Below are 13,713 nucleotides of genomic sequence, written 5' to 3'. Positions count from 1 at the left end.
TTAATATATTCATGTGAGAGTTTTCTTGTAGATCAAAACATCTTACAGTCTGATTGTAAATGTATTTTACCTTCAGATTGGCCAAGTTTTTTTCTGTTTTCAAGTGATCTCTTTCTTCTGTGTATTTAATGTAACAGTACTGCTGTCCCTCATCCCAACTGATCAAATATAAACATCTTGCCCTTCAAATTTTTTGACACTGACTCCTTGTAGCTGAGCTGAATGAATGATGGCAAGTCAGTCCTTCAGTAGGCACTGCTTGGGCACATTTGGTATTTTCATAATGAATTCAGGTGTCCCAGTTTTGGTATTAGTTTTGAATGCTAGGAATCTTGAATTCTGCTTTTTGCCTTTAGCATAAAGTGGGAGCTATGTTATTTACAAGAAGGGCAGCCCATGCTGTATGAACCCTCCAGCTGTATAAGATTACTAAATCATGGAGCTAGGACTGTAGCTTGTCATGTTTGTTCAAAACTCGGTGTTTAGAACTGTGCTATTAAAATTGATCTAGGTACCCTATTTTAGATGTGCAACTGTGGCCTGAAACATGAATTAAAGATCGCTTAATAAAGTTAATGTTACAGGAATTTAGTTTACAACTCTGTTGATCTATAAGTTGCTTGAGATATGACATTCTTTGTTTTCAGATTGGTTCAGTGGTGCTATCAGTAGTAAAACAAATATTTTATGCGGTCACTAAGGTAGTAATCCTCTCAATACCTGCAGAGTTTTCTGAGCAACCCTAAATAATTCTGATACTTTCCTGCACATAAACACTACATTTAAGAATCACCAGCACCTTAAATTTTGCTCAGAAGCTAACAGTGTAAAAAGGATTTGAGCATTAATACTCCTTGCATAATTCTGTCAGCTTTCACATACTATCTCCGAGAGCACATTGCAGAACCTTGCTAGGAGTTGAGAAGGTCTGCGAGCTCCACAGTTGGTAGAGAAGGACATCCTAGGCTTCGCTATCAGGATGATACATGCATGGGCGTTACAAGTTTATTCCTCTGTTGCTGTTGAAGTGTCCTGCTGTTGAGCAGCAGCTGAGACAGTAGGACCAGCAGGCTGGGACTGGCTTTTGCAGACTCTGCTAGCAAAGTACTTTTCCTTGCATGCACTTCAGCAAAGCAAATTTCAAGCAGCACTTCCCTCCAAACTTTTATTGCTAGTGAGGGCCCTTTATTCAAATCCATTTCTTGGCAAGGTACATTGTGAGAGGAATGAAGTCAATTTTGTTAAAAATTTCTGTGGGAGGGCAACAGCAGTATTGTTAAACCCATGTCTGGACAATTCCCTTGGTATCGTTCTTTGCATCTTAATTTCCCCATGAAGCCTAATTTACAACATGCCAGTATTTACATCTTTATCCAGTACTTGTAATACTTGATACAGAGTTTGACATTTGGAACAGTCTTGACACATGAGAAGAGCTGTGGAATTGCTTTTGTTATTTTATTCAGGCTAGCAAAGGGAAGGACAGAAATTAAAATTTAAAATCAATAATTTTTGTATGATATTAATGTTTGAATTTTTACTCTTACCATTTCAACTACATTATAAAGAATAACTTTTCTGAGTTTGTTTGGGCCCCTTTTGTACACAGATGTTTCTTCTGGGGACTGTCTAATGTTCTAACAAACACAGGACTCCTTTGCCATTTTGTGTGCTGTGAGAGGGAGATGACAGACAAGTTACGTGCTTGCTCTGAATGCTTTAAAATCTGATTTCCTTAAATTTAAAACATGCAAGTAGTGTGTGTTTATTAATGGTCATAAAACTAGCCAAGCCCTTTAATAATTCAGGTGGATTTTTTGTCTTGGTACTGACTTTTGGCATCCAATTTCTTGAGATTATTATGAAATACTAGCACACTCTCCTTTTTATTTCTCTTATCAACTGCTGTTATTCATTTGTCCATTTCCATGTTTGTCTTCTGAATACTTTGTGTTGCTTTTCCAGAAGGCTGTTTGCATTTACATTGGTATTATTTGTGGATCATAGCATCTAAAAGTATTTATGCAATTTTTTATTTAATCCTTTATTTTAAAAGATGCTATAAATGTAAACTTTTTGTATGGTTATTTTATTAAGAAATGAATAAATTTTAAGTGTCTGATAAAAATTTATAGACATTTTTGAAGGTTACCATCACATGGCTTTCCTATTGTTATCTAAGTTTATAAGAGTCTGTTAAATATGATGGTAACAGGAAAAGATCCAGTTTGGTCTTATTTGTGTCAAATAATTGAGGTATTTAACTTGTCTCTTCATTCACCTACCTAAAGAAAATTAAATCTAGCAGTCTTTTGAGATTTGAAGTAAAATAAAGAATTATGAGAAAAGATAATATCTGACTTTTTACATGAACATATATGTGGAATGTGACTGTTTTCTTTAATCCATGTTTGCTTAAGACTTTGTTTTGTGCATCTTGAAGATATAAACCAGAATTAACATAAAGGTATATGTAGCAATTTCACTTCAGCAGTTCCCAATGCTTGAAAGGCATCTAATATTCCCCCTCAAACAAATCTGCTTTCTGTAGGCAGATGACATTGTACTAAATGCTGTAAATAATTTTTAAGGCTGTCCATAAAAAGTATTAGACATCTCATTGCCTCTGTGTGTTATCAGAGGCAGTTTGCTCACTGGGCATGTGACAGATTTGTAGCCTCTGACTTTACTCCTACTTGGAATGATTGATAATATAGGTCTACTGCACTCTCTTAACTCAGAAGGAAAATTTGAGCATCAGCTTTTAAAATGTGAAGTAGATTTGGTTTGCCAAACTAAAACATTTAGTGGGGGATGATTATAAATACAATATCTGTCCACATACAAATGGTAGGAATTGAGTAGCTTCTTCTTGGTGCTGTTTAAAGTCATGCTTGAAGCATTTGTGGTCCAACAATGCCCAAGAATCTTGTGTTTATGACCAAAACGAATTAGCATACAAACATTAAAACTTAACTGCTGTAAAATAACAACAGTTCTGGGAGTTTAAATATAATGATATTTTCTCTTCATAAGGCTAGAAAGATGTATTAAGCTTACTGCAAATTCTCAAATGGTGAATTTAAAACAGATGGAATGAATATTTAGCTTTTCCCTCCAGAGAAATCACAGACAATGAATAAATTAGGTGAACAAGATAATTAAAAGGAAGTAACATTAAAAAGAAGTATTAAATGAATGTGTTGGTAATATACTTTATCTAAACATACCAAACACCATTTTTGCATCTTTAAAAACTTTTAATGTATGGAAATCTTGTTGCAACCTTTACTTTCTTTTGCCTCAGTGATAAGTTCAGTCATAGATAACCTACCTTATTATGCAAAACAGGAACTATTGAGATGCATTTGAAACTTGCTGCTATAAATTCATGGTGCAAGTATTCTCATCTAAGTTCATTTTTACCCTTCTTTCCGTGTCTTGTCACTCAATGAGCAATATCTGCAGAGTCCAGTCTTGCAGTCATTGAGAATTGTTTCTTATGGCTGTCGTTCATGAAGATATGAACAAACCACTAAGAAAAATAATTGTAAGATGCTTGAAGTCATTTGGAAGACATGTTTCATCTTGTATACTTCTGTTAAATATTTGTTCCCTTGGGAATTTCTGGTGTGCTTCTATAAGATATTGCCAGTGGGTAGCATAAAATGGTTCTGGAGCAGCACTGAGTGAGTAGAGTCAGATGGTAGGAACTTTTGGGTTCTGATGATCCAATTTTTTCTGTTGATTTCCTTGCTCAGCTGTACTGAATGCCCTGTGTGAGCCCTGTCTTGGTCAGACTCCAATTAGCTGCCACATTCCAGAGTCAGCTGGTGAATCTGTTATCTTAATACCCTGTGAATTCTGTGATTGGCAAAAAATGTGAGTAGTGGAGGCAGCACCCTGCCAGAGGATGGAGGACAGAATGGTTATTTCTGAGGCTGAATGATGTCCCATCTCTAAGAGCGGTGATATGCAATGACCAATTTGAATTTTGACAGAAAAAAAATAGCCTAGATCAGGTGTGAAGTTCTGATTATGTACCTGTTCCAGCATTGCACATGTAATCAGTTGGTGATAAATGTAATAACTATGCTAGAAATTAATTAAATAAAAGGAAATCAGGAGTCAGGAGGCGTAAAAATATTGCTTCATGTTGGAATTAGACTAAGCCATATTTTGTATGACCTAATATAATAAAATATAACTCATGTGATCCCTATTTAGCATGATGATAGAGTTAAAATTTGACTATTTTTTCTTTTAACTCTGAAGCAAGTGGTTTGTTACACTATTTCATTGGTCGCTTAGTTAATTTATTCTTTATCTATTTGGGGGTGTGGCTACACTTGTACTTCATCTGTTTGCTTATATTAGAAGTGCCATATACCTTTGTAAGTGTAATTCAGACTGTGAAGTTAATGTGACAGTAACCTTTACTGAATCCTGTAATGTCTGTAATGTTTTTTGCTGTCTTGTTGAATCTAGCTGCTTCTGCTGAATGAAAAGCAAATCTTGCCCAGTCCCATATTTCTTCGGTTTATCACAGAAAACTTTAAATGGGTTTGCAATATCTCTGAGGGAAAGCAGACTTCAAGCCCAGTAGCCCAGATGTTCATGTGCTTTCTTTTGGAAACTTCTAAATACTGTTGTAATAAGTCTTTATACATCTACACAGAATTACCTTTATGTAAGCAGATTAGCAAACTTGAATTTGATTGCAAACAGCCTCACAATTTCATGATGTGATGTATCTTGTCTGAATGGATCACAGGCATCCTATGCTTATTTCTCCTCATTGTTTGGGAAGGGAAGCTTATGTGGCTGTATGCACAGGGACAATGGGTATCTAATGTTGAGTGACTGAGTTAATTGCTCACTAAGTCCTTGAGCCTCTTTGTGTTGGTATTGTTAATGTCCTCTGTCAGATCTTGCTGTTGGCAGTGCATGAACTGATTTATTAGGGGACACCTGAAGTTCCATATTTTGTGTGATAGCTGTTACTTCAACTCAAAAATACATTTTCTCTTTCTCTATTTTCTTAATGCTAAGCCTTAGAGTTGACACTTCTCTGTTGTTCCTTGGCCCTAAAGCAAGTTAACCAGTGTTAGTATACCATGGTCTTAAAGACCCAGGCTTTCAGGGTCATTCATAAGGCTTGGCTTCCTGGAGGAAGAAGGGAACTTCTGCTCCACAGCCACTTCAGACACGAAGAATATTGGTGCCTCCTTCCAAGAGAATCAAGTTACTGCTTTAATGAAAGGCTGTATTGGACCTTGGGATCTCGGAGTGCTAAAGTACCGTACATATTGTCTTTTGCCTTAAAGACTGAGCTACTAGAAAAAGGTAAGATGCTTGAGGGTGATTGCTGTAGTACTTACTATGTTGTACCTTCATCTAAGATAGCAGAGGTCATCATAACCCTGTTTAGGAACATGTGGAAACAGCCCAGAAATCATATGCCTCAACTATGAGACTGCTGGGGTATAAAGTTAATGAAATGTGGCTTATAGAAACACTTCATTCATGTGCTGGTGTAATGAAAGCATTTAAACTTAATTCTTTTTAATTACATACTGTGCATAGTAGGACAGTGGGTAGTTAAAAATAGCAAAGAAAAGGAAGATAATACAAGGGAGTATTTCTAAAATAGTGTCGACTCGCTCATTTCTGCTAATGAGCTCCCAAAATATATTGTTTACAAACTGTAACTGTTTTCTTCCTTGGCTGATATTTGGGAAGAGCAGAGGAAACTGTTGGGACAGAGAGAGACCCTGAGAGGACCTCCTGGTATTTGATATTTTCCCCAGCTTAGAAGATAAAGTTGCATCTGGTTAATGATCACAAAGATAGTCTCAGTACTCACTAGTACTTCCAAATCTAGTTTGTCCACTCACCCATAATTAGATGTTCTGATAGAAAAATGTATCAGGAGGCCTTCATTTACCAAGACCTCTGCCAAGTAATTGCAAAGTCAAGATACACAAGACCCTGCAGATTGGTCAGAGCTTGGTGCTTATACCACCAAGGTTGTGGATTCAGTCCCTGGATGGGCCATTCTCTTAAGATTTGGACTTGATAATCGTTGTGACTCCCTTCTGACTCAGAATATCAGTGATCTGAAATTATGTTTGCAATGTTAATTTTAAAATAGTATATCTATATATCATATTTTGCTGTGTATATTTACACTGCATATCAGTGTGTACTTTTTAGAATATCAATGTTATGTGCAAAAAGAAGATGGTAGATCTGAGTCAGATTCTTCATGAAGACTGACTTTTTTGAAGGTTGGCTGCTTTTTTATCTGCTTGGTCTGTAATCAGTCAAAAGGAAAAAGCTTCTGAGGACACCTAACATCTGAAATTCTTCAGTTGTTCTTCAGATGAGTTCTGTTCCTCCTCTAATGTTTTGTGAGGAGTCCATAAGGAGACTGGCCTTTCAGTGCTAAAGGCAGCCTTTTGCATGTCTAATTTTTTATTATATTAACAAACAATCACTTCAGGTTTGACACTACAGTAATGTATTTTTAAACTTAAACTATGCAATATAGGAAATCGAAGTTCACTTGAAAACATTGAGAAAAAATCTGATCTAGTGGAAAGTATTGCTGCCTGTGACAGGGGGTGGAACCTGATGATCTTTAAGGTCCCTTCCAACCCAAACCGTTCTTTGATTCATGTGTATAACTACTCCCAGCCTTGGCTAGTATGTGATTTGTAAGCATCCCCTTGTGGCATTGTATTAATAACACTTGATACAGCTTTAGGTTTTGGTAAGAAGCTGAATGTTGCACTACACATTGCATATGGAAGTGTCCAGCCTATGTTACTGTCTGTAGTTAAAACTTCGTAGTCTTCTCAATCTCCTTTATCATCAGCTTTACTTTAAATAAGTGGCAGTGGTAGTGATACTTTTAGGAAATTAGCATAAGCTTAGATAGTGTTTGATGTAATCTTTTTTTTTTTGTAAAGGTGAGAGGTATTAAGATGAACTTTGAGAATATTATTTGTTTTTAAGTATGTGATTTGTCTGTGTAGAGTTTTCTGTACAAAGCTGTAAAAATATTTGTCTTGCTAAGGTCAAGTAGTTACAGGCATTGAAATTCACAATATTAACTTTGTGTAATATTTACATTTTTTAACTTCTAAAACAGAAATTGTGCACTTAAATACATGACCAGTATTTTATCATGGCATGTTTATATTATTTTTAGCGTTCAATTGTATACATAAGTTATACAAAAGCCTGTTGTCTGTATTTGGTCTCAAGTGTTGCATTTGAAGATGTATTGATTAGGAGCTGCTGATGCTGTCCTCAGACTGAACGAGGAGATATTTTGATCAGATGTTAGGAATTGTTAGTTATTGGGGAAAATATTTAAAATTAAATTATGTCTTTTTGTCTACTAGAGAAATATTTTTCTAAATTAGAAACGCATTACTGTGTATATATTAGCTATGAGATTTGTTGCTCCCTTTGAATGAATTTAATTTGTGTTTTCTAAAAGTCTTATACTGACATGAAAAAAGTTAATATTTGTCAGCATTCAGAATTTGAGAGCCACTCAGTATTTCAGGGAAATGAGTTCTATATACCATGTGCTAGTGTGGTCATTCTGTGTTGCCATGAAAAGTAGTCACAGCAGATTTTGGAACAAAAAAATGTTTTTAAAAGATACACTATATAAACTCCACAGTTTTTCGTAGTTAAATTGTTTTGCTGTCATTCAGGTAGGTTTAATATAATTCTGTTTCTTCAAATATTCCTCACTTGAATTGTTGCTGTCTTCTTCTGGCAATTGGTAAATTTGTTGACTCAGTTCTTTCTGTGACTTACCTAGTCCTTATCCCTACAAATGAAAATACCAAGCTCAAAAGATATTGACTGTCCTCGTTACTGCAGTTCAGCCCTGTAGACACTAAGGTAATGATAAAAGCCTATAAAACAATTCAGGGCTTAAAATTTCTGTATTGTTAGTATGTAAAAATTAATTAGCAGCCACATTGATGTTTTTTAGGTGAATTTCTGTTTATATCCACTGTTTCTACCAAAGTGGAATTACAGATTGCCTTGGGTTGGAAGGGACCTTGAAGGTCATCCAACTCCAACTCTCTACCATGGGCAGGAGCACCTTCCACTAGACCAAGCTGCTCAAAGCCCCATCCAGCCTGGCCCTGAACACTTCCAGGGATGGAACAGCCACAACTTCTCTGGGCAACCTGTCCCAATGAAGGATTTCCTTCTAATATCTAACCTAAACCTGCCTTCTTTCCATGTAAATCTTTATCTACCCTCTTTCATTTCAAGTAAAAGAAGAAGAATGCTGCATGTACAGGCTGCATATCATTCACTCTCCTAAATTCAGTAAAATCAGAAAACTGATTAGAAAAGAAAACTTAAGTGGTTTCACCATGTTGTCTCAAAGGCTGCCAAGGGTATATTGAAATGTTGCAGCTATGCAACCAATGACCAACCTCATAAGTTGTCAAACTGCCTTAGAAAAAGTACTTTGAATTTTTAAGTGCTTCTTTTTCAAATATATTTTAAACTTCTGTGTGGTTTTAGGGGTACTTATTTCAATGGTGCTTTTACCAACAAGTAGAATTAACTAGAACTAAGTGTAATTAAATATACCAAAGATAAAAATCTGAACAAGCTCTTTAGTCTGGAAAAATCTGGTTCTTTATTATTGTATCTAATATAGCTCTCTCAAATGTCAAAATAATATTCTTCTGTAATGTCTGCTAATACTTGTCTAGCATGTTAATTAAAAAAAGACTGATGAACTGTCAGTAAATTTAGTTGTGGTATTCTTTTTCTGGAGAAAGACCATTGCTTTTGCCAAACAAGAGAAACAATCACATAATTTGATTGACTGCCACATATTAACCATGCTGAACACTGGAACTGCGTCACATTCAACAACTGTTAGATAAACAAAATGTAACTTCTCTAAAGGTGTGACTAATCTGAATAAGCATGGAAGGGTAAGATCCAAATTTTAGACACAACATGGATATCTGAAGTTGCTGTTTACAAAAACTGTAACAGTCTTTTTGACATTGTTTGCCTGTTCCCAGTGTCCCTGATTTCAACCTAGCACAATAACTGAGTAGGAGAGGGATTATCATCTTGGCAGGAAAAAAGATATACTCTATTAGGACCACACAGTGAAAATTTCAGATTATCTAAAGCAGTCAGATTTCCACAGAAATGGTTGTGGGAGTATTGGATTGCTGCTTTAAAAGAAGACTTGGGTGGGGGGAAAGGGCTGTATGCAGATTTATAGCCCTTAAGAAAGAAACTGTGAGGTAGTTGCAGTGATAGTAATTTACAAAGAAAGGAAATTAATAAGTGAATATGTAAGGCAAAAGTTCTTTCTCTATAATTTTCAGATTCCAAAAGCTAGGCCCAACCTGGTAGAAATTGATGGAAGTCTTTACACAGTGGAGCATTCTGCATCTTGTAATAGTGGCTGTTGAAATGCATCTGCTGGGATTTTTCTTAATTCCTTTGCTGCCACATTCTCCCTCCCCAAACCCAAAGCCTATTTCTTGCCTAGCTCCTAATTTTGCTGGGAGATGAATTGTCACAATAGGGTTCTTGCCAGTAGAACCTTTCGGCCCAGGGATGAGCTTGCAGTGTGTTCTGCTGTTGTGGCTTAGCAGATCTGTTCAGAGGCACAGACCCTGTCTAGATGAAAGCCTAGCAATGCCTGCTGTCCATTCCCATTTCATGAATAACTGTGGGAGTATAACATTGTGGTTCAGCTCAGCAAAGCCACTTACCTCTCAGCCAAATCCTCTCAGTTCTTCCTGTGTATTCTTCCATGGTGTTTGAAGCAGGATTCTCTTTTCCCAAGTATCTTCTCATTTGCTTTGCCGCATCTTTGAATGAGATGGGTAGGAGTTGTTTTTCAGTCACTTTAACACTGCCAAGAGGACAGTGTATAGGAGTGAGGTCTCCTGGTGTGGCATGGAGGCTGCATGACCGTGGTAGCATTGAGTCAGGGGAGGGGCCATTCAGCTCCACATAGGGTTAGTTTGACTGTCAATGAGAGGCTAGTCAAACTGGTTAGTTTGACTAGCAACAAGACTAGTAGTGATTGCTGGTATCAGAAGTAACTACTTAATAATATATATCTGTCTCTCTTAATTGAACTGTGATATATTTAGCACTGAATCTAAAGGGCAGAGAAGAACTTAGCTTAGGATGTGGAAAAAAACCAAAAAATTGCATCCGCATTTCCATATCAGTGACTCCAGCAATCATTTGTGGTTTCTGTATGTGTTGCTAAAAGCCATGTACATGCTCTGTAAGCTATCAAAACTTCCAGCTGCTACTTCCAGGCAAATTTTGCGTGATAGTAGGCAAGTCATTTAAGCTTTGCACTGCTGCTAATCTCCTTTAGTGATCCTTGGGATTAAAATTATCTTTTGGTAAGTACATGCACTTTACCTTGTAAAAGGTGTTGAGTCCCAGTTAGATTGCTGGATAATCGCTAAAAATCTATATATTATTGGGAAGCATCCACTTGGAGAGTAAGGTAGTGTTGTAGTCTGGTCCAATGGAACTGATGGAAGATGTTGAATGCAATGAAAACATTTCTCCTCATCCTCTGTGCCTTATTTTTGTTTTTAAATGTAGCACATTTTGATCATGGTATCACTGAGCATTCCAGTGTTGCCATTGCAGTCTTGGACTTCACTTCATAAGGGTGGCAAAGAGAGTCTCAGCTTCTCCTAAAACTTTGCCCTGCTAAGAGATGTGGTGATTCTGTGGTCTTTTGAATTGTAATGTTAGGTTTGGGAAGAAAGAAAGTGTGTTTGTATTTTAATAGGTTTATTCTATATGGTTTTGTTTACAGCCTTTTGAGAAGTTTTTGTGCTCAACTGACAATGTAACTTATCAATTACTGTTATGGAAGAACCACAAGAATTGTATTCATTCACATTTGGCTTAGGTACATGTTAGCTTTGCCCAGACCACTAAACCTGCCAAAGCCCCAATTATGAGTGTTGGTAAAGACTGTACTGGTGAGGAGGAAAAAGCTGTTTGTGCAGAAAACCCAGAGTTTTGCCTGTAGTCAGTATAATAGAATATTGTAATGTGCTTTATTGTACTTTATTTCTGATTTGTTGACAGGTTTTAGTTTCTCTGATTTTCATCAGCAAAGTCAATTTAATTGGTTATTCTTCCTGTATCTAAAAGGCACATGGGGAAATTATGCTTCCTTTCCTTGGAGAGTGGCATGATGGCTTGGCTGCCATTTGTATTCTGCTGCTTGTGTGTTTCCAGTCCCAAATGACTGCAGATGCTTTGGGTGATTGCTGCTGGGAATGGGTTTCAGGGAGGAGTTCCCAGGACTGGATTTACACTAAATAAACAGAGGCCAGAGGGGAAAACTGTGTTTCATTAAGAACTCTGGTTTAGGTTAAAGGGATAAAAATAGCTGCAGGACATCTCAAATTAGTTTAAAAACTAGAAAAGTGAAGGAACCCAATCTAGAGTATTTCTTTTAAGTACCCACATATCTTTTTAGAGTTCTCTGCCTCACTGTCTTCTGCTAGTGTACCTAGGTCTATAATTCAAAGGGATAGGTGAAAATATTCAGCTGTCAAAGTTTCAGATTCCATAAACACAGACTTTTTTTAGTCAGTGCTGTCAGTATTCACATGTTTGTCTTCTTTGTTCTGCCAAAATATATTCCTGAAAGTTTTTGTTTTCTATTCTGGTTTTAGGCAAGATACAAGAAATGGAAGTAAAGCACCAGAAAACCTTCTGCATATTAGAGAGAAAATTACTGCATCTTCCATTGAAATTCCCTTAGTTATTCATAAAAATGTTCTGTGGTAGACTAGTGTACATGTGTTTTGTATGCTTTGTGTAAAGAAAACATAATTACTTGCCTTCTGCTCTTACCAGAATGTTTCAGACATGCATTTTTCAGTCTTGCACATTGGCAGAGTTACAGTGACTCCACTTTCTGCAAAAACTCTGTATTAAGAAAACATCCTTTATGTTTAATATTGCAGATCCAGAATGCTAATGATGTGCTAATAGCACCGCTGGAGAAGTTTCGAAAAGAGCAAATAGGAGCAGCAAAAGTAAGTGGCTGGAGTTGTTTTTCATTTTGTGTTTATTTGAGTTTATCAGTGTGTTTTGAAAGCTGGACTGAAAACAAGCATTTTGTATTCAAACAGACTTGATGCCATCCTCATTAATATGTTAGCAAATTATACTTAATTCTTTGCTTCAGAGGAGGAGACAATTTAGAAATGGAGCCTAAAGGCTGATAATCTGCATAGAAGATAGCTCTTGCTACTGTTGCACATTCCTACTATCTGGCATTGTGTTCATCTTTTGATGTCTGCATTTACATTATGCTGTGTCTTGTCAACCCAGAACCACAGGGAGGATTCAAACAGCTGCTATGAGTCCCTCAAACAGGCATTGTATAAAGACAGAAGACAGTTTCAGCACGACCTCTACCTCTGCTTTCCCTCTCCTCTTTACATGGCTGATGCAGTGCAATGGTTCATGTTCGTTTTGCCAAAGTATTCATCTTAATATTCTTCAGGGGTTTTCCCATGGTGGAAGTGCTCCAGTTGGTAATTTTATCTGGGTTTTTTTGAGTTAAGTATTATATCTGTGTGAGAGAGACAATGCAGGTTGTCTATACCAGGGTTCACTAGTCAGCTCAGGAAATCAGATATATTGAGGAAAAGTATGTTGGAATTAACTGTTAGTCTAAAATAGCTGTTTTCAGTCTGATCCTGAATTTTTGAGTGGTTGTCAGTGTCTGCTTTTGTTACAGTCTCTGGGCTATGCATAGATGCTGTGGTAGTCAATTAGAGGTTATGGTTCTTCTGTCTGCATGAATACACTAGTTCTGAAGCATTTTGCATCTCATATTAGTGCTCATAAAAATTTTTGGGAAACATTCATTTGTAAGGTTAAATGAGTACAAAAAAAAAAGCTCTCTGATGTTGCAGGTGAGGTTGTGCTTGTGCTGTACTCAAAGAAAGTCAGAAGAAGAACAGAGCTATTGGAAAGAGACACCAAAGGTTTATACTTCTTGTACTGCTATTGTGAATGTGTAGCAAACACACGGGGCTGCTTCCGCACAGGAACTAAGTAGATGTTTGTGAAGAATGTGTGCTGTGAACTTGAGGTCAGATTTCTCTGAAGTGGGTGTTCTTTACCCTTTCACTTGATATGTTTTTGTGTACAACAACATTCTTCTCTTGTCCCACCCCTGTGCTGCTGTGAGATGCAGGCCTGGGAGATTATTTACCATGCTGCATGAATCAGAACTTAATCCCAGCACAAAATTATTTTTAGTATTCAGTAGGTTTTAATAGCATCATCCAGTTCCTTGTAGTAGTGTTTCATTTCCTATTCTCATAGTTTAAGGGATATCATTCTTCAGAGCACCCTATTTGAAAGCTTAACCCACCATTCTACTGACTGTCTTGCTGCAAGACAGAGACAATCCATAAGTGGTTCACAGGACTCTCTACAAAACTCTCTATGACACTCAGGTTTCCTTTGAATAAATATATCACTCAGTAGATGTCAACACATGCATAATTATCTAATTGAAGATGACTCCTTTGTTTTTTGTATCACCAAGAATATTTAAGGAAGGGCACTACAGGACAGGTTGAGTCCTCTCTGTTTGGTATATCACAATGGTTGGTTTCTTTT

The 13,713-nt window shown here is 36.8% G+C and overlaps 1 protein-coding gene across 1 annotated transcript in view; it reads left to right on the top strand.

The window, feature by feature from the left end:
• The window catches only part of ARHGAP42 (Rho GTPase activating protein 42), a 143,189-nt gene that overhangs the window by 64,032 nt on the left and 65,444 nt on the right, over positions 1 to 13,713 (top strand). The window contains exon 4 of the mRNA XM_054269941.1: positions 12,039 to 12,110. Coding sequence (XP_054125916.1) covers positions 12,039 to 12,110 — 72 coding nt within the window. The remainder of the gene's footprint in view (positions 1 to 12,038; positions 12,111 to 13,713) is intronic.

This window comes from Melozone crissalis, unplaced genomic scaffold (assembly GCF_028551555.1).
Source record: "Melozone crissalis strain CALT ecotype California unplaced genomic scaffold, PUWL_Pcris_2 ptg000008l_1, whole genome shotgun sequence".
NCBI classification, from domain to species: Eukaryota; Metazoa; Chordata; class Aves; order Passeriformes; family Passerellidae; genus Melozone; species Melozone crissalis.
This window is presented reverse-complemented; position numbering and strand designations above follow the sequence as displayed.